Source organism: Cinclus cinclus, chromosome 1, assembly GCF_963662255.1.
Source record: "Cinclus cinclus chromosome 1, bCinCin1.1, whole genome shotgun sequence".
Classification (NCBI taxonomy): domain Eukaryota; kingdom Metazoa; phylum Chordata; class Aves; order Passeriformes; family Cinclidae; genus Cinclus; species Cinclus cinclus.
In genome coordinates this window covers 117,920,844-117,943,435 of record NC_085046.1, presented here as the reverse complement: position 1 = coordinate 117,943,435, position 22,592 = coordinate 117,920,844, and the positions used below count along the sequence as shown (strand labels likewise).

Below are 22,592 nucleotides of genomic sequence, written 5' to 3'. Positions count from 1 at the left end.
AGGATAATTAGGACTTACACCAACATGCAACTCATTCCCTGAGATGGCCAGCTCATGCAGGGGAAATTCATACTGTGCTTCTCTTTTTTGTGAATTAAAAATATATTTAATTATACTGATAGTGACACAACTTTTATTCCTCTTTCTTCACAACCTGTTCTGTATTCTCTCTTACTCATTTTTAATTTTTTTTCACTGTAGTTGGTGGAAACGTGGATTGGAAGCAAATAGCAAGCATTCAGGAATCCATTGGTGAAACTAGCTCCCAAAGTGTTGTTGTTGCTGTAGACAGGTACTGTACAAAATTTCTTGTTGCCACCTGAAGTTTGGTTTGTTTTTTTTTTTTAAGCAGTATTTGGATACCCTGTGCTAAGAAAAGAACCTCATTAATTGCCTAATTTATTTTGAAAAAGCCTACGTAAAACTGCCATAGAGAAGTGCTTTTCAGTTTGGGGGGGGTAGGGGAGGTGTAATTCTTTTCGGATCGTGGATATTTTTGCAAGAAGGAGCAGAGCAAAGATTAGGCAAGAAGCTTTTTTAGTGAGAAAAAATTACTACAGAAGACATGCAAAATGAAGACTGTTGTAGTGTCTGCTGAATCTTGATTTGCTGTATGTAGTAACAGATAGCAAATCTCATTTTGCCTTAGTACTGAGGGCATTACCGTCAGACCCTTTTTCTCCTAAATGTAATTACTGACTCCCTGCTTTCCTCCAGGTTATGTAGATGTTGTCTGAAATTATCAAAATTATTATTCCAGTCTTCTGTTCTATGAATCACATTTCTTTAAACTGGATTTGGCTAGGCAGAATACATATTATGAACATTCCCAGTTTATATCATACAGTAATGATGAGACTGAAGTGTTCATGGATCTTGCTTGCTCCACATGTAAGAAATCAGAACATAAAATTTTCTTAATGGTTGTCAAAATTGATGGATACAAACATTTCTGTGGTTGAAGTACAGGCAGCAAGATTGATGTCAGTTCAATGAAAAGTTGTCTTGCAGTAAAATCCTGTCAAGTGCACTGGAAGCTTGATATCAAATACATAATAGTTGTTTAGGTTTGCAGTGTCCCTCCCAGCTTCATAATGGGAAGTGTTTCAAATACCTACTTGTCATGGCAAATGGATGTTATGCACTTGGAGATGTTTGCCTTCTGTATTTGGATCAGGGATGACAAAAGCTGACAGTATTCTCACTGTGTCTTTACAATTGCTAATTGTTTTTCAATAGATAAAGGGTAATCAGAGGGTGTCTATATATTGTTAAGAAAAACAAGACAAGGGAGCTTGAATACATTTAACAGATGCTTTTCTTAAGAAATTTTAACATGTCTTTAACTGCACGTTACAGAATATTTACAGGATCTACAAGGTTGGATGGAAATGCTATTGGTAGGTTTCATCTCTTCCCTACTCCTCCCCACCCCTGTAAACTAAACCTTGGAAAAATACTGCATTAAAACTTGTGGTCATTTAACAGTGGATTTCGTTCGCTGGCTTTGTGCTGTGTCTATGGACGAGCTGCTGTCTGCTACCCACCCTCGAATGTTTAGCCTGCAGAAGATTGTAGAGATTTCTTACTACAACATGGGCCGGATAAGGTTACAGTGGTCTAGGATCTGGGAAGTTATTGGTGATCATTTTAATAAGGTATCACTGTTAATGCTTATAGTGCATACTCCTTCAGTTATTGATTCAGATTATTTTATGTTGAGATTTATTGGAAAAATCATGTTCTTATATGAATCAGAGTGGCTTTTCTGTTCTTCTCTGTAAGCTTAAGCCAACAAAAATTGTAAAGCTGGAAAGAAGGCAGAGGTATACTGTATAATAAATATAAAAACAAAGTATACATTAAGTTATTTATCATGACCTGAGTCTAGAACTGACTGCTGTTAGTTTTGTGTTGTAATTTTTGTGGGTGTTTCATGACGCTTGGTTTAAGAGGTTGTCTTCAAGTCCAAATTGGCTGTTTATCAAATGAATGTTTGACATGCATTTTTTAATACAGCTGTTGAAGTCTTTTTTAGACAGCTTGCTTATTTTTAGGAGGTTTTAAATGCCAGGTTATTTAATGTAGAAAATAGCAGGAATTAGTTAGGGATTATTGAACTGCATGAAAAGTGTGGTTACTGGAATTGACTACTGTTTAATTTCGTTAATTTTCCAGTACTGCTTAGTTCTCTGTTATCAACTGTGACGGCAGCTTGTGCTGAATCCATAAAAATTCTGAAGCTTACTCTGCATTTCTATTCTACATTCTCAGGTTGGCTGCAATCCCAATGAAGATGTAGCTATTTTTGCAGTGGACTCATTAAGGCAATTGTCAATGAAATTCTTGGAAAAAGGAGAACTTGCTAATTTCCGATTCCAGAAGGACTTCCTAAGACCATTTGAACATATCATGAAGAGAAATAGGTAATAACATACAATTAACTGAGTTGCCTGGGATCCCAAACATCAACTTTTGCAGTTAATGTTTCTAATTGCTTTTGTAAAATCAGTCGTTAGAGAATTTTACTATTCTAATTGATTATGTAATTTATTTCAAAAAATGTATTGTTTATTATCCTAATTTAGGTCTCCTACTATTCGAGACATGGTTGTACGGTGTATTGCACAGATGGTGAATTCCCAGGCTGCTAACATTCGTTCTGGCTGGAAAAACATTTTTTCAGTGTTTCATCTGGCAGCCTCAGATCAGGATGAAAGTATAGTGGAGCTGGCATTCCAGACTACAGGACACATTGTCAGTGAGTATGGATGACATTCAGACATCATGGAAGTGAGTGTCACTCCAGAGCCCAAGAAGCTTTGTTTGTCTGTGGACTCACAGCCTGCATAGTAGAGCCTGCTTCAAGTCTTTGAACCAATGATTTACACTTTCCAGTCAGTCCTCTGGGAAAATACTTACCAGTCATTCAATAAGATTTGAGTTATTTGGTTTTCTTTATGCCTTTAAAAAAAAAAACTTGTCTGTTTGTAGCATTCTGTAGTAAAACAACTCAGGCCTTAGATAATTCTATTTAATATGTACATTTTTATTTAAGTGAACTGCTCTGGTGTTTCCCCTAGGAAGGAAAAAAAAAAGATCTACATATTTTACTAATATGTTGTTTTGCTTTTTCTGTGTTTCTGAATTGTGCTTGTGTAAGGCCTGTTTAGGAGAAAGTGTTGGGCTAGGGGGCACTATGATAATATTTTTTTTCTCTCTCTCTCTAATCTAGATCCCAGGCTTTAAGGGATCTCTTTAATCTGTCTGAACCTCTGCAAGTCTATAAAACTGTTTTATCATCGATGAAGTACTTTCTTTCTTCAAAAGTAGCTATTTAAAAGCAAGACAACATGTTGCTGGGAAGGAGGTCCATTAGTAGATAGAACTCCATCCTTCATGCACTCCTCTTAAGCTCTGGTGACACAGACTAGTGTGAAACAATAAACCTATTGCTCTAGTCTTGCTTAACTGTTACATTTCCCTGCTTTAGTCTAGATGCTGCCTTAACTTATTTTAAACATTCACTGTCAAAATGAAATGCCCTCTGAATAATTTAGTATTGAATTCTTTTCTTTAGTTTTTCTTACTACTCGGGCATTTGACAGCACCAACCATTGAACCAGTCTCTCATGACTTCTGTTACAGACAGTTCATATTAGATTTAATAGATTTTAAAGCATGACACTTTTTTTTCTCCTGTTCACGCTTTTCTCTCAGCAATTGTGTTTGAAAAACACTTCCCAGCAACCATAGATTCTTTCCAGGATGCAGTGAAGTGCTTGTCTGAATTTGCCTGCAACGCAGCATTTCCAGATACCAGTATGGAAGCGATCCGCCTCATTCGCCACTGTGCAAAATATGTGTCTGACAGGCCTCAGGTATCGTCTGTGTTAACTAAGTTATAAGTGCTTTTATAAAGAAAAAATAGTTATGCTAAACTTACTGGCTTCCCTTCAAGTTTCATGGATTAATGAGAAATGTACTTTATTCAGAAACAATAGGAGTATAAAATGCCACAGGCTATGAAAGTAACAGTGATATTTCTATTCTTCTTTTATTCCCTTTTGCCCATCCCTACCCAGTTCAGCTGGTGACTATCATTCCTGTTGGATATCAGCACATCTTAGGATCTGCTCTCTGCTGAGAAATGGGAAAAAATGGATAATGGCATAACCAAAAAATGCTTGATGTCCTCAAAATGTTATGGTTAGAGCCTCACTTTCAGAGCTGTCTCTATAAAAATGAGAGCAAGTGACGCACACTGAGGTGCAAGCAAAAACTGGTGCTTGAATGTGTAATCTTGTTTATTAAGTTTATTCTTCCTAATACATTAAGCATTAGTTTGAAAAGCACTTCACTTTCTCAGTATTACTGTTTTGATTGCCAACTCATCTAAGGTATCAGGGTGTAATGCTGTTGCAGGAGGGATTGTTGTTTACAGTCCAAATTGTGTTTTATTTTGAAGAATCTAACTTCTGTGACTCTGTAACTCTGTGTTTCCCTCTAAAGGCATTCAAGGAATACACAAGTGATGATATGAATGTAGCTCCTGAAGACAGAGTGTGGGTGCGAGGATGGTTCCCAATTCTCTTTGAGTTGTCCTGCATCATCAATAGATGCAAATTAGATGTAAGAACCAGGTAACAATCAGTATTTGTAATTCAAATTTTAAAAGGCTTACTTTATGCTTTTAAAACGAAAACAGCTCTTGATAAATGCAATCACTATAAAATGACTTGCGTATTTAATTTGGGTGATACCACTGTAGATAAAACAAACACCTTTTAAATAGACACTGGAATACAGAAATTAAGTCTATGTTCTGTACATCTGAAATTTTGATTTTCTGTTACAATAAACAATAAAAGTTATGTAGTTGTGATTGCATTCTGTCTCGCTTATCCTACCTTACCTTGGGGATTTTAAAACTGTTTTTGTACCATGATTCATTAAGTGGTTGAGGATTGCAGAAATGGTTAGAAAAAGAAAAGCTGTACCCTGATCTTATGTAAAACTTGCTTGTCTTCCTGGAATATGATTTTCCCTTGTAAAGTGTATTCGGTTGTAGTTCTGATGTGAAATATGAGGGGTTGTACACAGATAGCTTGAAATTTGCACATTGGCATGGGAGCTGTGCATCTAGACTCCCTTTATAGCTGGTGAATAGCATTGTTTCTAGACTTCTGTACTTTTAAACTGGAAATATTTGTCTATTAATTTTTATTACCTTTGGTAAAGGAGTTGGTTTACTATTTTAATTTTAAATTACAACAACTCTCAAAAATAGTTTTGGCTATTGCCTGTGACTATAAAGTGGTTTTGGTATAAGATGACTTTTTACTTATATTTTGTGTACTCATGTGTATGTATAATGTTCTCAACAGTATGAGTTTGTTATTGCTGCTGTAGTTGTACTTACTTGGTCTCATTCATGTCTTCCTGTAACTCTTGGTACAAGTTGTTCTTTCTTCATTTCAGGGGCTTAACAGTAATGTTTGAAATAATGAAGACATATGGCCATACTTATGAAAAACACTGGTGGCAAGATTTATTTCGGATTGTCTTCAGAATATTTGACAACATGAAACTGCCAGAACAGCAGACTGAGGTGATAAAAGTGGAGAAAGATAATTTACATGAGAATTACATTTCCAGTAGAAAACCTGTAATACAGATTTGTCAAGTAATGTAGGGTAAACCTCAAAACTTGGATGGTGGACCTGTGGTTCTAGTAGCCTTGTTTTGTTTTAATGCCCTTCTATTGGCAGGTGTTGTCACTTTTTTCATTTTTTTTAAAGCCATGTGTGTAAAAGGCCTAGTTGTTTACACTAGGAGCAACAGAATAGCATAAAATGCAATGTATCTAGGGTTTGTAAGAAGAACTGTAGTTTTACACATGATGTTTGGAATCTAAGACACAGAACATGCTCACTTGAGTGAGACTTCTAATCAGCAGTGGAGTCACAATTAGAAGAAATAAGTTCCATTCGTTCAAACAATTTGATGACTAGGCCAAAAAAAAAATACCCTCAGCCAAACAGAAAGCAAAAAACCCCATAAACAACCCACAAACAAACAAAAACCATCCAGAACAGCACTATGCTGTCATTTCAACCATCTGGGTTATGATCTGTCAAACCAGAACCAGGTACTGTTCTGAAAAACAACTGAAATGGGCTTTAAAATGTAAATAATGTGTGAATTATTAGTATTAGAAGTTAGATCAAAATTGTCAATTCTTTGGGAGGCTTTGTCTGGCTATTTGTAGTAGGACATATCTCACTTAATAATTTTTTTTCCCTGGAAAATGCTTAAACACAGCTTTAGCTTGGTGTTATGTCATTGAGCTAGGATTGGACACCAAAACAGTTGTTAATATTTGTCTGTTCCTGTAGTTCTTTTTAAAACTGCTAGTTAGCAAAGCAGGAGTTCAGGCTCCAGATGTTGAGGTTTTGAGATGCAGAAATTAATTTCATGTCATTATAAAGCAAATTGAGTAAATAAAAATGGTCATCTGTGTATCCAGACATTTCACCTTAAGGTTGTAACTCTTCTTTTTCTTGACTCCTAGAAAGCTGAATGGATGACAACTACCTGTAACCATGCACTTTATGCAATATGTGATGTATTTACACAGTATTTAGAAGTACTTAGTGATGTTCTTTTGGATGATATATTTGCACAGCTGTACTGGTGTGTGCAGCAAGGTAGGAACTGTACAAATTATGTTAAAATAATGTTAACATTTTACTGTGTTGAATGTGAATAAACAAATATGCTGTTTGTCTCTTTCAGACAATGAACAACTGGCACGATCTGGTACAAACTGTTTGGAGAATGTTGTCATCCTTAATGGTGAAAAGTTTACCCTAGAAATCTGGGATAAAACTTGCAATTGCATGCTGGATATTTTCAAAACTACAATCCCTCATGCGTAAGACAACTGTTAATATTTTTACTTTGTAAAATAGGTTAACTAGATGATTTCCCCATTTCAAACTCCTAAGTAACTCATAGGTGGGGTGAACAAAAAGTTGGTAAGCTAACAACTTTTTGTGGACTAAAGAGAAACAGACTTGTAACGTGATGATAAATTAAGTGTAGATATTCTTCTGTATTGTTAATGATGAAGTGTTCAAAACTAAAATACTGTATAGGAGAGAAGCAAAAAAAAAAAAAAAAAACAAAACAACCCCCAGAATGTAGCGTGAATCAGTTTTTAAGGTTTTGGATTTTTGGAGAAGTATTATCTGATTTTTTGTTATTTTCTTTTTTGTAATAGAAGATGCAGGCTTTGCTGTTTGTAATTACATGTGGAGCTTTTTCCATGAAATACTAAAATACTGCAACAGTCTTGCAGATTTAAGTGTCTGTGGTTTGTGGTTAATTTCCATCATATGTTTATATGAATCTCAGTATTTTTGTGAAAATGACCTTGGATATTTGATAACTCTTTCCATTCATATAATAACTGTGTGAGGTTTCTTGGAGTAGGCTGTACCATTGCAAGTGCTATATTTCATCCAGTTCATATTGTTTGCTTCTGGGACCTACTTTAGGCCTAAAGAAAACTGAAGCAAAGGGAACTTTCTGCATGTCAGTCTTTCCTTAATTTTAGAGTTGTATATCAGATAGCACTGTAAGAGAGCTTCATTCGTGCATTAAAAGATAAAATCTGTCACTACTTCACCTATTTTGTAATATAAGTAGGTATAAATTAATTCCATCATTATAAAATGAAGCTGAAATATTTGGGAGCTATCAAGATACTCCTGCATTTTGATAATGGCCAAAAATAAAAATGGAACCCAAATCTCTGGATGTAAAAGTCCAGTTGAATTAACCCTAACTTATTGTGGCCTGTACTTGGAAAGATTTTGAAGTTACTATTCACTAGCAGAACTTTTGCTTTGGTTTCAGCACATGATCAAAAGTTCAATTTCTGGGTATTTTTATAGTTGAGTATTAGAAACCTTCCTAGAGCAGCATTTCGGATATCTTAATATGTAGACATACTCAAAATATTCCTGTTGCCTTTTGTTATATCTAATTTGAAATATGTGCATTATTCACTTCGATGTTGAGGCCCTTCTGTTTCTCAAATGGATATTTTACTTAGAAGAATATCTGGCTCCTTCCTGTAACTTTCTCTTAATCTTTCTCTACCATCTTTTGAGAACTTCATTATATTATTCCTTCATAAATTTCTGGGAGGTTCCCAACTTTTGTAGTCTTATTTTAATTTTATGTGAGGGTACTCATCATTTTTTCCTTCTCTTTCTGAGTCCTAGGGGGATACTTCTTTTTTCCTCTCTTTATGGGATCTGGTTCTTTTTCGGAAACTCCTGGTTTGGCTGACATTTCATATTTTTATATCTTAGTCCCTCTATTAGCCTTTTTTTTTTTTGCAATGGAACTTTTCCTGCCCTCCATCCTTAGTTTTTCATTATTTTCTTTTTTGACAATGCAGTTTAATTCTCAGCTTGTTGTGGTGGCTGCCTCAGTGCTTAGAGAAGGAAAATTATCTTTTTTTACCTTTGTTTCTCCATGCCTGGAAGGAACACAATAGTTAATGTTGAAATGAAGATGGATAAATCACACAGTGGTATATATGAAAACTTCATGGGCAAGTGCTTTATTGCCAGTTGTCTTCAAACAGTCGGAGGCTAGGAATCTCCAGAGTGTAAAGTGTCTCCTGGCAGAAGTTCTCATTAGTCTGATCAGGTAGGGTTAGATTTGTTCTTTTTTAGCATTCATTTGAAACATCTTCCAGGTGTTGTGCAGCTTCTCTAATTAAAGAGCTGCAACACTGACTGCACAATAGTTGCAGTCTCAGCCTCTGCTACTTCTTGGCAAGTTACTTTTTTGCAAAGAGAGTTGATCATATTTCCTTATTTGGAAAATGTACTATATAACATATACTCTGCTACCAGTTTCTGCAAGGATCAGTTACTAGAAAACCACAAACCATACTGCTGCCAAGCTTCTACAGGTCACTGAGCTGTTGATAGCTGAAGATACTAATACAGAGTGGCACAGAATGGCTAAAGTTGGAAAGGGCTCTGGAGGTTTTGTGGTCCAACCCCTGTGCTTAGGCATGGCCACCCAGACCATTTTTTCCTAAATCATGTCCTGACTTTCAAGTATCTCTAAGGAGAGAAGCTCCACAGCCTTTCTGGGCAATCTCTGTCTTGTGCTTGATTACCCTCACAGGGATAAAAGTATTTCCCAATGCTCATAGGGAACCTCCTGTGTTTGTGCCATTACCTCTGGTCCTGGCATTGTGAATTACTGGAAAAAGCCTGGCTCTGCTTTGCCCCTGCAGTTCAGATATTTATAGTATGTTGAGATGTCCTGAGCCTTTTCTTCTCCAGGCTGGACAGTCCCCATTGTCTCAGACTCGCCTCATAGGAGAGCTACTCTAGTTCCTTCCTCACTTTGTGGCTCTTTGCTGAACCTTCTCCAGTAGGTCCCCATCTCTCAAACTGGGGGGCCCAGGACAGGCGACCATCCTAAGCAGAGAGGTAGGGTCCCCCTCCCACCTGCAGGCAGCTCTCCTCACACAGTGAGGACAGTGTTTGCTTTCTGTGCAGTAAGGGCACTCTGCTCTCATGTCCAGATTGGTGTCCACCAGGAACCCCAGGGCCTTCTCTGCAGGCCAAGCTGCTTCCCAGCTGGGCAGCCCTGGGCCGTGGGCTTGTTCGTCCCCAGGTGAAGAACAGTGTTCTTCCCTCATTGAACTGCACAAAGTTCCCATCAGCCCATTTCTCCAGCCTGTGGAGGTCCCTCTGGATAGCAGCATGACCCTCTGGTGTATCAGCCACTCCTCCTACTTTGATGTCATCCAGGTTCTTGAGAGTCCATCCACCCATCCTGGGGGATGGGTTAGAGATCCCCCCATCACCCAGATCATTAAGATGGACAGACTGGACTCACACTGACCCCTGGGGAATACCACTGGCCTCCAACTAGATTCTGCACACCCAATCACCATCCTCTTGGCTTGGCTGTTCAGTCAGTTTTCAGTGCACCTCGCTGTTTGCTTGTCTATCCCATCTTTTTTTGCTCACTTTAACAGTTTCTTTAATTTTTCTTTTAGTTCAATTTCTCTTCTGTTTATAATTTTTGTTAATTTAAATTTTCTGAAACTTCATGAGTGCGAGTCTTGGCTTTCTGGTGCTGAGAAGTCCAGTGTGAGTGCGCTCTTGTCTTCAAAAAAATTCAAGAGTTAGAATTGGTTCCTTGCACAAATTATGATGGTCGGGCTTCTCCAGCTCATAATGGCTCATTATCCCAGTACCTCAATTTATGAGGTACTCAATTCAGTTCCCTGTTCTACTTTATTTGTTGCCTTATTACATGGCTCAGATTTTGCCTTTTCTTATCTCCAGTTTGTCTTCTTAGTTATCCAGTATTCAGTTTTCTGAAGATCAGTGGTATATTCATTTAGGATGTTTTACATGGTGGGAAAGTTCTACCCCTTGGGAAATGCAGACACAAATGTCCAATATGTGTTACCACATAGAGATTGAGACAAAAGTGTTTGAGATCCTAATTCAATCTTACTTTGCAGCAGTAGATAGGATAGAACAAGAAATGATGGGACAACTTAGCTTATTTAATCCAACTTTCCTCAATTCTTGGCAGGCACAGACAGTCTCGGCAAGTTACAATCACTGTAGAAATTTTTTGTGCTAAGGTTAAGATCCTTAAGACAGAAGTGTCCTGTAGAAAATCAGCACGGAAGAGATCAGAAGTGTTGTCAGTGCTTTAATACCTCATAACAGCAATGAATCCTGAGTGGAAGTGGTGAAATTTTAAGTGGAAAGAGAAACATAATCCTGGAATATAGCCCAGACAGAGAATGCAAAACATCTCCAAATGTTCGTGTGATTTGTTCTGGAGTAGATTCATTCCTTATTGTAGGTCAAGCTTAAGGCAGTGTGGGAGAAGAGGCCCACTAAAGGCACTAAAACACTGCCTTAAGACAAATCCAGTATTTCTGACAAAAACTAATCCACCTCGAAATAGTCCACGTGTCCATCCAAGATAGTTGGCAGAAATGTTGAAGTTAAACACAGTACTTACACTTTTAAACATGTGAAAGAATGAAGTGCACTTAGAATTGAAATTAATGCAAAAAGCCCATGTTGAAGGGGACTTTTTAGAGTGTTGGTTCTGATTTATATTTGAAACTTACTAAATTTAGGACTGGTTTTGTGTTTTCAAGGCTGCTGACTTGGCGACCAGTCGGTGGGGAGTTCTGCTCTGGCTCTCCCTCTGATACAAAAGAAAAACTGGTAAGCTGCTGAAATAAAACAGTAATTTAAGATTGTAAGAGGTCAGTACAAATGTGTTATGATGTAGAATAGGTGAAAAATGTACTTGGTTTAAATACATTTTTCAATTCTGATTTGCTTGATTTTTTTTTTCCGAGCTCAAGTGCTATTTAGTGTTCAAAAATGGCAAGGAATTAATTTATAAAGAAGTATGTAGTTTGTTTGCAGCAAAGTTGACATCCAGAATTTGTCTCTAGGTAGTTAAGTATGTTTGTTTTAGGTAATGGCCTGTGTCTAGCAGGTTTCTCTGATACTGTATTTGGGCTTTGAGTTGTTTTGTGGCTTGGGTCATGGTTTTCTTTCATTTTGATGTATTGGCAAGAAGAGAAATTGCTGAAGAGGGATAGATTGACAGATTGACTTTTTCTTTTTTTGCCTCCAAATTTTCTCTTGTAGTAGGACCTTAAGTATCTATTTAAAGTAGAAAATTTGTATAACCATCAGATTTTTTAGCATTGATTGAATAAACTGATGTGAAGTCTGTATTTGCCTGCAAGTGACAGCCCTGTAGCTGCTTTGCTGCCAGTGAGAATTAGTTTAGCTTTTGGACATTCTCACAAGTTCTTTATAGTAATGAAGCACTTGAGAAAAGTTCCTCAAGGATAATGACCCCAAATGAGCTTTACTAAGAGAGACTCACTTCCTCCATTTATCTTTATGAAGTGTTAACATAATTCAGCTTAAACAGAGAGTAAATGTTTGGGAAGGCCAGTTCTCATTATATGGGTATTGTACCTTCATGCTGTACCATGACTCATTTATAGTGGTTTGATCTAAAAATATTGGCTATATTTTTGATCCATTTATGTCAAATATAATAGCATGCATAAATGGCAAATAAATGTCTTAGTCTTGACTAAATGGAAAGATCTTTTCCCTTTGAAATAGTTTAACATAAATGTTTTTAAAAATTATTTTTGTCTTCAGTGTAAAAAGATATTTTACAACTTCAGAATTAACAGAACTTGTATAATGATACTAAAGGAAAAATATTTTTGGCTGTCTCATTTAGTAGGATAGAATCTTTGTGGGCTTTGGATATTTTCATCTAATTTTTCTTCAAGCTGCTCAAATATGATAAAGTGTTTTGCTATCTGTAGACATGATGCCTATTTTTACTTAGTAGAGATGAAAACTCTTGGTTATCTACTAATATGAGAATCTGAGGTGTTCTTTACAGGAACTTTACAACAAACTTCCTACTCTTGATCTGGTAAAAGCTGTAGTAACTCTTGGGTGAGAGAAGAAATGCTTGGAGGGAATACAAAAACCTATCTGAAAAATCCTGCTCATTGCCTTTTCTGTGTACTTAAGTATTTGTTACTTGTTAAATTTTCAGTTGTTTCTTAGTAGCTCATCTTTCTAGTACATCTTTCATGAATGCTCATAGCAAATGTGACTAAAGTGAATTGAAGTGCAGTGTTGAAACAGCTCTGAAAAGCACAGCACTATTACCAATTACCAGAAGTTTTCTGTAAGTTAATTGCTTAATTGTTTTTTCTTTCTTTTCAGGATACAATCTCCCAGAAGTCAGTAGATATCCATGATTCCATCCCACCTCGATCTTCAGATGGACGCGTGTATCAACCCAGCACAGGGGCCACGGTAGCTGAAGAAACGAGTAAAGCCAGGCCAGCAGCAAGTGCGTGCTCTGCAGGGGTTTGGCATTTGGTATCTGTTAAGAGTAGCATGGAGTAGGTGTTTGATGTGTGAGTGTCTTAGGGTGACTGTATGATGCTTGTATCCCCAGTCCTCTTTTCTGTTTATGCTGGATATGAAGCATAAACACTGGAGTGTTTAGTTATAGCCCCAACTATGATGTCAGAAACGTGACGTGAAGAAATCACATTGTTTAAATTTTTGTCTTCATGTAAAATGACAGAATTCTCTTGGCCTCCTGTGGGTCCACATTTATGGCCTGTGTTTTAAAAAAAATCTAAGAGTTGAACTGCAAGCTTCTAGGCTTTTTACCCAAAGCAAAACATTAAAAATAGAAGTCTCCTTACAATGCTGTGAGAGATTTCTTTTCTTAGGAGCAGAGATTTTTTAGTGCAAAATGCAACAGAAGCAGTAGCTGAAAAAGAATTCTGTCTATGATTTGAAGAGAGTGTATCAAACCCTTATTTAATTAAGATCCTTGTGCAGTTATGTGGTCGTGTGGTACATTAGTACATGCCACCGCTGCAAACAAGCACTGATGCCAATGCTGTGCTAAGCCTCCTGCCTGGGAGCAGCCTCTGGCTCTTGCTATTGCACTGTAGGTCCAGATCAGGCATTTTGGTGATTTTTAGGTAACACTGAATCAGGTTGATCCGATGTATCACGGACAGCTTGAGGAAACTGGTTTTTAAGAAGTCCCGGTTGGTAACATGGTGATTTGTCCTGGGGTTAGTAATTCCAACAGGTGGATTCCAGGTTTGGTTTACACATGTGCTTGAAGTTAAACTGTTCTTCAACTTGCCTTCAAAACAGCTCAAAAAAATTCTTTAGTTAATAAGAAATTTTCTTTCCTTTAAAGAATTCCCAGAACAGAAGTTATTTGCTGCTCTTTTGATCAAGTGTGTTGTACAGCTGGAACTCATTCAGACGATCGACAGCATTGTGTTCTTCCCAGCAACTAGCAAAAAAGAGGATGCAGAGAATCTAGCAGCAGCACAAGTAAGTGGAAAAGATAGGTATCTATCTTCTTAACACCTTTTCCTCCAGAGGTTTTAAGATGAAGTTTCTTGATCTCCTGTAGCATCTGCTAATTTACAATTTTTACATGCGTTGGAGAATTTCCATTGGACAGTTGAGATCTTTTACAACTTCCATTAAATTGCATTTGCTGTGCCAGAGCAGCACTGTGGAAATTAAAACATGTATGTAACATTCAAAGGAATTTACGTAACTGGGATGTGGATAGAACCTTTAATACAGTGTTAAGTACAAGTACAGGTGTAAACAGGGTAGGATTGTGTTATCACAGGAGCTTGCTAAAGTTGGGAATTTTTACTTCAAACCTTTTTTTTCCTTTTCCTCTTTTTTCAATAGAGAGATGCAGTAGACTTTGATGTCCATGTGGATACACAGGATCAAGGGATGTATCGTTTCCTAACATCACAGCAGCTTTTCAAACTTCTTGATTGTCTGCTGGAGTCTCACAGATTTGCTAAAGCATTTAATTCAAACAATGAACAAAGAACTGCTCTCTGGAAAGCAGGTGAGTCAGTCCCCTTGGAGAAATATTTTGTGACAGTGTGAATTGACCCAAAAATAGGTCAAAAGTATTTTGATGCTAAATGTAAAATTTGAAGCTTTAGCTCTATAACTAGGATTCCTCAAGGGAGGAGACCTAATCTGTGGAGGTGCAAATATCTCTGGTTTCCTAAAATTAAAGGTTTCATTGAGGTACAGCTGCCAAGCTGATTCTTGGCTGTAGGTGTGGGTCTCATGCTTGAAAGCTGCAGGCACAAAGGTTTCACAGCCACTTGGAAGCTGATATTAAAAATGGGTGCCAAACACAATTACGGCACATATAAATAGGTTCATTTTTAGCAATGCTCCATTGTACTAAATATGATGAAAAATTAATTACCTGAAGTGGTTCTTCTGTCTGTGTGCAGAAGATGCTTAGAAAGAGAAGTGGGGGGGACTGTAAGAATGAATGTCAGCTGAACCAAAAATCTAAATGGATGCTTGGAATTCCTGTAGGTTTCAAAGGCAAATCAAAGCCCAACCTGCTGAAGCAGGAGACCAGCAGCCTGGCCTGTGGGCTGCGCATCCTGTTCCGCATGTACACGGACGAGAGCCGCACCAACGCCTGGGAGGAAGTCCAGCAAAGACTGCTGAAGTAAGGTCCATGGGGCTGAGCCTCTTCATGTTATTTCTCATGTTAAAGAAAGGGAGTGGGTTATTTAAAAGGATAGAGCTTCTCAATTTGCAGTAAACTTCTAGAGCTAACACATGTATGTGGTGGTCACAGCGAATATTAAAGAGTTTTATGTGCTGTGCCTCTAGCTACTGATGCTGTCTCTACTTTTTGTTGTCATTACATGTTTTGCAGGGAGAACAAAGATTTTTGTCACCTTTTTTTGCATCATGTGGGCAGGTGGGGGCTTATTATAGCTTCTCTTTAAAAATCACCTAAACCCTTTTTTTCTTTCACTAACCTCTGGTATTTTAGGGAACTGGCACTGTTTGTTCTCATTTTCAGAAATGGACACTGGGCTTAAGCAGCCTTGTGAGCATACAGAGGCCTTTGGCTCTTGGTCTGTTTTTTGTTTATAAAGTTTTCAAACAACTGTTGAAATTAGGGAGGGCTTCAAACCTCAACTGCAACACATAAAGCTGAGACTTACAAGTTCACAGACTAGGAGGCAGAGCTGAAAACTGCCTGATTACGTCAACATGAGATGCTCCTAAAGTCCACATAGCGTTTTGCCACATGCCTCTTAAAGAGTACTTGCTATGTGTCAAATACATGCATGAACAGCATAATCACATTTTGTCATCTTATTTGTTACTGAAGTCCCAGGACTTTGGGTTTAACAAAGTCACTGCTTTCTGTTGTTAACCAGGCTTAGAGAACCTTTCATAAAACGATGCTGTTCTACACCAGGGCTCTACACTGCCAGAAGTTGCAAAGCCAAAGCTCTCTCTCTGCAGTAGAGCTCAGAAGGTAATGTGAGTTAATATATTTTGTGTCTTTCTTCTCCAGTGTCTGCAGCGAGGCTCTGAGCTATTTCCTCACTCTTACATCAGAAAGTCATCGGGAAGCCTGGACTAACCTTTTACTCTTATTTTTGACTAAAGTCCTGAAGATAAGTGATGAAAGGGTAAGTAACTGTTTGGAATGATGTTTCAGATGACATGTACAGGTAAGAAGTAGTTCCAGACTGGTTTGTCACACACAGTTACAGACTTGACTTTAAAAGCTCCTGCTGCTCTGTAGACACTCTTGTGTTGAGGGAACGTGCGTTCAAACAGCACTTGACAGATACCGAGACTAATAATTCAGCGTGAAGGTGCAGTGAGTGATAAAATAAAACGTGTCAGAGAAGTTTAAAAATGCTGCAATCCTCTAGAAGTGTGTGTTAAATTGTTTTTGCCCCTCTCCTGCTGAGGAAGACAATTAGTGATGCTATTTTATTCAAAGAATAAAATTCTGTTTCTACCAGCAGTGCTGCAGATACATGTACACCTTGACCTTCTCCAAAGCAATTCTGCAGTAAATAAATCCCTGTTTAATCTCCCTCTGTTTCTGAGAAAACTTGGCTGAAATAATTAAGTGAAAAAGGCCAATTGCAAGAAAGAACTCATAATAGAAAAATATTTCCTCTTGGAGAATAAGCATTAATAAGGAGCTTTGTGTAGCTGGTGAGCATCTGTCAGAGTACATCACAGCTGTCTCAGCCTTATTCTTCTAGCACTGCTAATTTCAGTTGTAAAGGTGTTTCTGCTTGTCACTTTGGGTTTCTCGCCCTCATTTGGGAGATGGTTTAAAATTCTTACTTTACAATGTGCTTTCTGAGGTGTTCCGATGTATAATAGTAATTTCTTGTTTGTTTTCTCCTCAGTTCAAGGCCCATGCCTCATTCTACTATCCTTTATTGTGTGAGATCATGCAGTTTGACCTTATTCCTGAGCTTCGAGCTGTTTTGCGAAGGTTTTTCCTGCGGATTGGTGTGGTTTTCCAAATATCCCAACCACCAGAACAAGAGTCTGGAATAAGCAAGCATTAGCAGATAGTGACACTCTGTTACAAAGTTTATATTCCTCAGCTAAATAAAAGGACCAGGTAGCTGGGCCATTCTGTCTGGATCTCCATATAAGTGATTTCTTTCTCTGGCAACGTGTATCCAAGGGTTAACGGTACGGACGCTTACAACTGTAATTAAGGCTTGCAACACTCCAGTCCCTCTCTTTCCTGGCGGATTCTCTCTCACCAGTTTCTCTTGCCTGGCTCGTGCTGAGCACGGAGCCAGTTTATAGCACAGTCCCCTTGTCAGCACGGGCTGCAGTGTCCTTTACTGTCCTAGACAGCAGTACAGCAACAGATGTTTGTGGCGGGTGTGAAAGTAAAATGTACCCAAAGAAACATATATATGTAAAGGTTTGAGCTTCTGCAAGAAGTACAACTCAGGAGAGCTGTATTTTGAAGGATAAAATGTTTATAGTGAAAAGAAAATGGAGATTATTGTTCATGGAAAAAAAATATTTAGCAACTATGTCTGATATTCTAAGATTTTTGCACACTCAGGCTGTCTGAGACATTGGTAATCATCCTTCTGTGAAAATGTACAGAGATGCAGGTCTGTAATATAAACTCTTTAACACTATACAGTTCTTCCCGAATTATTTTATTTCTGTATTACTGATTTGTTGAAAGCCCATAACTCTTCCTTGTTTACCAAATGCACTAGAAGTTTGGGTTTCTTTTTTGCGTTGTGATTTTTTCCCCTTTTTTTGTTATTTTTGTTTTGTTTCATTTCATTGTAGCCCAGAAGTTACTGTTGCTGACTTTTGTCAAGAGCAGCGGTAGAAATATCACGACTGACATAACTACCTGTAATATACTTGTTTTAGGGCTTTTAAATATAACGAGCCATTGAAATGATGATCCTTCAAGGACTGGAACTTGAATCACTGCAAACAAGTCTAGGTTGTGTCTGCTGTCAGATGTTTTTTGTTTGATGTAGATTTCACTCTTATGTACAGAATTTAATGTTGGATATATTCAAGTAACAAATCTGGCATGGTTTAGGGATGGTTAAATTTATTGGAAATGTATTCATACTGTGAATTGTGCTCTGATGGTTAAAAGACGAGATTGTCAAGCATTCTGTATTACAATGGATGTAGAAATTTTTTTCAGATGGACAAAATGTATATGGTACAGATATGTAAAGTTTTCTATGTAAAAAAATTCTGTACAACTTTCTGTACAATATTTGGTTCTCATCTGGCATATTCTAATCAGGTTATAGGTCAATAAAGTTTTTGAACTCTTTCATCAGTGCAATCAAAACCAGTCTAATCCACAGCTACTTGTTTCACAGTTTGCTTTGCCTCTCATGCTTTTGTTTCGAAGGAGCAGACCCCAGGCCCTAGGAGCACAGAGCTGGGTGCCCTCTGGTTGACTGAGATGCCTCTTCTCACTGTTAGAGACAAATGCAGGGGGAAAAGCAGTGGTAATTTAAATTTAAAGAAAAGGTGGGCAGGGCTGGAGAAGAATAAAAATGCTGCCTGAGCTGCACTTTGCTCCCTGGGGATTGCAATACAAACACCAAACAGCTGAGAAGGGAAGGGAAGGGAAGGGAAGGGAAGGGAAGGGAAGGGAAGGGAAGGGAAGGGAAGGGAAGGGAAGGGAAGGGAAGGGAAGGGAAGGGAAGGGAAGGGAAGGGAAGGGAAGGGAAGGGAAGGGAAGGGAAGGGAACTGCAGTTCTGCTGACTTGGAGCACATCAGCCAGCTTAGCCTTGTCAGCGTCTTCAATTTCGTAAGTAAAAGTGGAATTGGATTGTCCTCCAGTGTGTTCCCACAAAACTCCTGACTGGCACAGGAGAGCAGTGTGAAGAGCAAGAAGGTGTGTGAAGGAGCCTCCCCTCTCTTTCAGGGCAGTCAATCTGCCACAGCCATTCACAGTGGGCTCCAGAAAGAAGTGTAAGCAGTTCAATGAAATAGTTATGGAAAAGCCAGAAAAGGGAATTAAAATGCTATGACCTGTGATTCAGAGTTTGCTCACAAAGTTAATTGGAGTGGAGCAAAACCAAATAGCAATTACCAGTGTCAGAAGGGGGAGAATTGAGGTTATTCGAATTAATTGTAGCCTTTCCTCTTGGGCTGTATTTTACTTGTTCAGTTTGTTGTGCTGTGTTTAAATCTTAAACTGCTGTGCTAAACCAGACCTGAAGTCTTCATCTCTTTGACAGTGATGAGTAATAATTTTTACAGTGAGTATAATGTGTCCCATTCCTATTCATTGCCATACTCTCCTCCCTCATGGCTTTAGCAAGCTGTTCTGAGACCATTACCAGGGTGTTTCTGCCCTGAGCACTATTTAAACAGCCACTGTTCCTTCCAATTGCTTTCTAATCATCTGTATTCAAGATGGAACAGTGAGTACAATGAATTATCTAAAAAGTTGGGCAGTTGGAGTTGTGGGGCTATTTCTGGTCTTAAACCTCACTGCTTCATTGTTTTGTTGTGTACTCCTCTTTAGTAATGACATTTTATTTCACAGCCTGGCCTTCTCATGCCTTATTTACTGCTTATATGGAAAACGCCCAATAGCCGCTTAATTTTGGTTCATTGGGATCTGAACTTTGGTGTCATCATAACTCTCCTGTGCTTCTCTTAGTTCTTGCAATGCCAGAACAGCACCAGGTGTGCTCTGGCATCGTGTTCCACTTGCAGATCTCTGAATGCTCAGATTTATGATAATTGTCAAATATCAGGGGGCAGGGACAGAGAATAAGGTCTCTTTTAGTCATATCCATTAGGGATGGGACTGCAGATATGTTTATTTTGCAGGTCGGGCTGTCATGATGAAAAGTCAGGATGAAGAGGGCCCTGCCAAAAGCTGAACTTTGGAGAGGCAGACAAAGCTGAAGAAAGATCTGGAAAGGGAAGATAAAAAGGACTCCAAGTGTCCTGGGCACTAACTGTTCTGAGTGCCCAGGGGAGGGTAGCTGCAGGGAAGAGTGGAATTCATCATGCTAAGGGCTGCTGAGCAGTGAGGTTACAGTAATTCAGTGGTTTTAGGCCACAGCACAGGTGAAAATAATTCCAAGAGGGGTTGTGCCGCATCCTGGCCTTGAACTGGAGGAGAAGAATGCCAGCTTCTGACTGTGGCATTTATGAAACTTAGTGCAGTGAAATGAGTGTTGCTTTTTAGGGGAACACTTCATGCATCTCTCAGGGAAAAACTCAGAATTAAGGGAATAAAGAATTATACTCTGTAGACAGATGAGGGAAAAATTCTGCATCTAGCCTGGAGCTGGTACAGCGAGGACGTGGGAGAGAGCCATCAGGGCAGGTGGCAAAGTATGAAAGGCACAAGGTGGGATTTAAAATGAGAGGGTGGTAAGTGTACTATTACAAAGCATTTTCACAATTTCCTCTGTGTCGTGCAGCCTGAGGTACCTGCTCCAGCCCAGGTCAGGGATTACACCAATGCCCCTGCTTGAGTGGCCACTGCTATCATAGCCACACTGAAGAATCTTCTTACTGGGCCAGAAATTCAGGGTGAGAATTATCCTGATTTGGCAAATCCTCTCTGGGAAGGAATGTGCTAAGCCCCTGAAGAAGCTCAACACCAGTCAGGTTTCAAGTACATCTATCAGCAAATATTGCCGTCCTCATCATGGAACTGCTGCAGCTTTCAGATAGGCTTATAAAAGCTTGGAGGTGGCATTGCAGTAAAAATTAAAGACCTGTGTAAAAAGTCCTTGTTTTCATCAGTGGTTTGTTAGGGTCTTTTTTACCCCTGTTGATCAGGTTTAGGCCTCTGGGTGGCAATTTCCTAACCAAGAGGAAAGTTGCAGCATTACCACTGTTTCACCTTGGTCGTGTAGTTCACTGAACGCCTAAAATCTTGCTCCATGTCCTTCTTCCTAAAGCTCTGTGCTCTTAAGCAACAGATTTTCCATGTGTTTTTATTTCTTTGGAGATAGCCTTAACACTCTAGTTTGTTCATGAGTAAATGAAACCTGAAGCTGAAGTAATAAATTAAGGAAACTGAAGTGTGCTTTCACGGTTTTTATAACAAAAATAATTTCAGTAACAAAATACTTTATTAACTCTTCAATCAGAAACATAAATATATTCAACAATATCTGCATTTTCAGCACATGCCAAGTTAGGGAATGTAAGACACATTGCTGATAGTAATTTTTTTCCCATTTAAGTGTCAGCTGTGCTTTCATGCAGGACAGCATTTATCCTGTGTGAAAACCAAATGTCCTCCTTCAAGTTTCTCACTCTTTGGGTAATGCCCTTCTGCTGTTGGGCTACTCTAATGCCAGAAAGTTTTGGAGTTTGACTGTAAAGCTAAAAAACATCTTTGATTTAATCTCAAATCCACAAACACCACACTCCGTTTCTGAGGCTGAAACGTAAGTTGTATAAAAAGTGCAAAAGCTGCCAAGCTACTCTTTCATTTCCCATGTCACGGACCAGAAAACATCCCTGTGCTACATCTCCGTTCCACTGCAGTGCCTGATCATTTATTTATTGCTGTTTTCAACTACACGCACAGCTCCACACACGGGAGAGAAGTCTCCCTGCAGCGCTCCCCGGCAGGCGGGGTCAGCCGTGCGCGGTGGAGAGCCCCTGCCAGCCCAGCGGGAGCGCGTTCTCCGGGGACGGCTTTGCTGGGCTCGGCTGCTCCTCCAGCAGTCTCCGGAGCGTGGCCGACGTTCCCGGTCGCAGCCAGGGCTCTGTGGCCACGGTGTCAGTGGAGCTGGCGTGGGACTGAGCGCGCTTCAGAAGGTCGTCCACGTCCCCTAAGGAAATGTCATCACCTGAGAGAGGAGAGCAAGACGCCTGTTAGAGGTGACAGAAGCTCTTCCCATCACAGCACCGGGCAGGCTTGGCTGCAATCAGTGCATCAATGCTTCTAAATGACGTTTTTACTTAGCACACATTTGCTGATGTTCTGGGGAACTGGGCCTCCACAGCTTCCTACCAGCAGCTCAGCAAGGGGATAGGGACACAGGCAGAGGTGGGTGGACTTGGCAGATGGTTCCTGCTTTCCAAAAGGCTTCTACTTAGAGAGAAGTCAAATCTGTCACTGCATATATGCATAAAATGCATGTAAAAATAAGGCCATTCAATAACAGTGACCTGACTGAACCTTGTACACAACAGTCTCCTACTCGGGAAGAATTGCTTTAACTTTGTTTAACAGTGCCAATGCAAGTGAGCCTGTGCATCACAGCTCAGCACAGCTCAAAACCTCAGTGCAATGTTATGCTGAAACTGGCGGAGTTGGGATCTTCCAGCTACAAAATAAACCCCACCCAACAAAAAGTAAAACTGCCTTGCCTTTGGAGTCATTCTCACTCTAGACTCTACTATTATTTGTTTCAATTATGTCAGCAATCATACATACACAATACCTTCAACAAACAGTTGTCCTTGCAGATTATCAAACAACATAAAATTTTACTCTATATAAAGGGATATAAATGTATACATTTCTCTGTCCTGTTCCATTTTTTGGCCTCACAACATTTAAATTTTACATAGATCAAAAAAATCGATCAAAA

General features: G+C 38.9%; 2 protein-coding genes across 5 annotated transcripts in view; one reads left to right on the top strand and one right to left on the bottom strand.

Moving 5' to 3' along the window:
* Positions 1–17,065, top strand: part of ARFGEF1 (ADP ribosylation factor guanine nucleotide exchange factor 1) — an 84,477-nt gene extending 67,412 nt beyond the window's left edge. The window contains exons 23-39 of the mRNA XM_062502184.1: positions 202–292; positions 1,360–1,400; positions 1,489–1,658; positions 2,275–2,426; positions 2,589–2,761; positions 3,721–3,881; positions 4,513–4,643; positions 5,482–5,611; positions 6,575–6,710; positions 6,799–6,937; positions 11,234–11,303; positions 12,855–12,984; positions 13,861–14,000; positions 14,376–14,544; positions 15,036–15,174; positions 16,042–16,159; positions 16,901–17,065. Of these exons, the coding sequence (XP_062358168.1) occupies positions 202–292; positions 1,360–1,400; positions 1,489–1,658; positions 2,275–2,426; positions 2,589–2,761; positions 3,721–3,881; positions 4,513–4,643; positions 5,482–5,611; positions 6,575–6,710; positions 6,799–6,937; positions 11,234–11,303; positions 12,855–12,984; positions 13,861–14,000; positions 14,376–14,544; positions 15,036–15,174; positions 16,042–16,159; positions 16,901–17,065 (2,255 nt within the window). The remainder of the gene's footprint in view (positions 1–201; positions 293–1,359; positions 1,401–1,488; positions 1,659–2,274; positions 2,427–2,588; positions 2,762–3,720; positions 3,882–4,512; positions 4,644–5,481; positions 5,612–6,574; positions 6,711–6,798; positions 6,938–11,233; positions 11,304–12,854; positions 12,985–13,860; positions 14,001–14,375; positions 14,545–15,035; positions 15,175–16,041; positions 16,160–16,900) is intronic.
* A 4,124-nt stretch (positions 17,066–21,189) lies between these two features.
* Positions 21,190–22,592, bottom strand: part of CSPP1 (centrosome and spindle pole associated protein 1) — a 55,157-nt gene continuing 53,754 nt past the window's right edge. For all 4 annotated transcript variants that reach the window (XM_062489466.1, XM_062489474.1, XM_062489483.1 and 1 more), the window contains one exon: positions 21,190–21,845. In XM_062489466.1, coding sequence (XP_062345450.1) covers positions 21,631–21,845 — 215 coding nt within the window. In that variant the 3' untranslated portion in view covers positions 21,190–21,630. The remainder of the gene's footprint in view (positions 21,846–22,592) is intronic.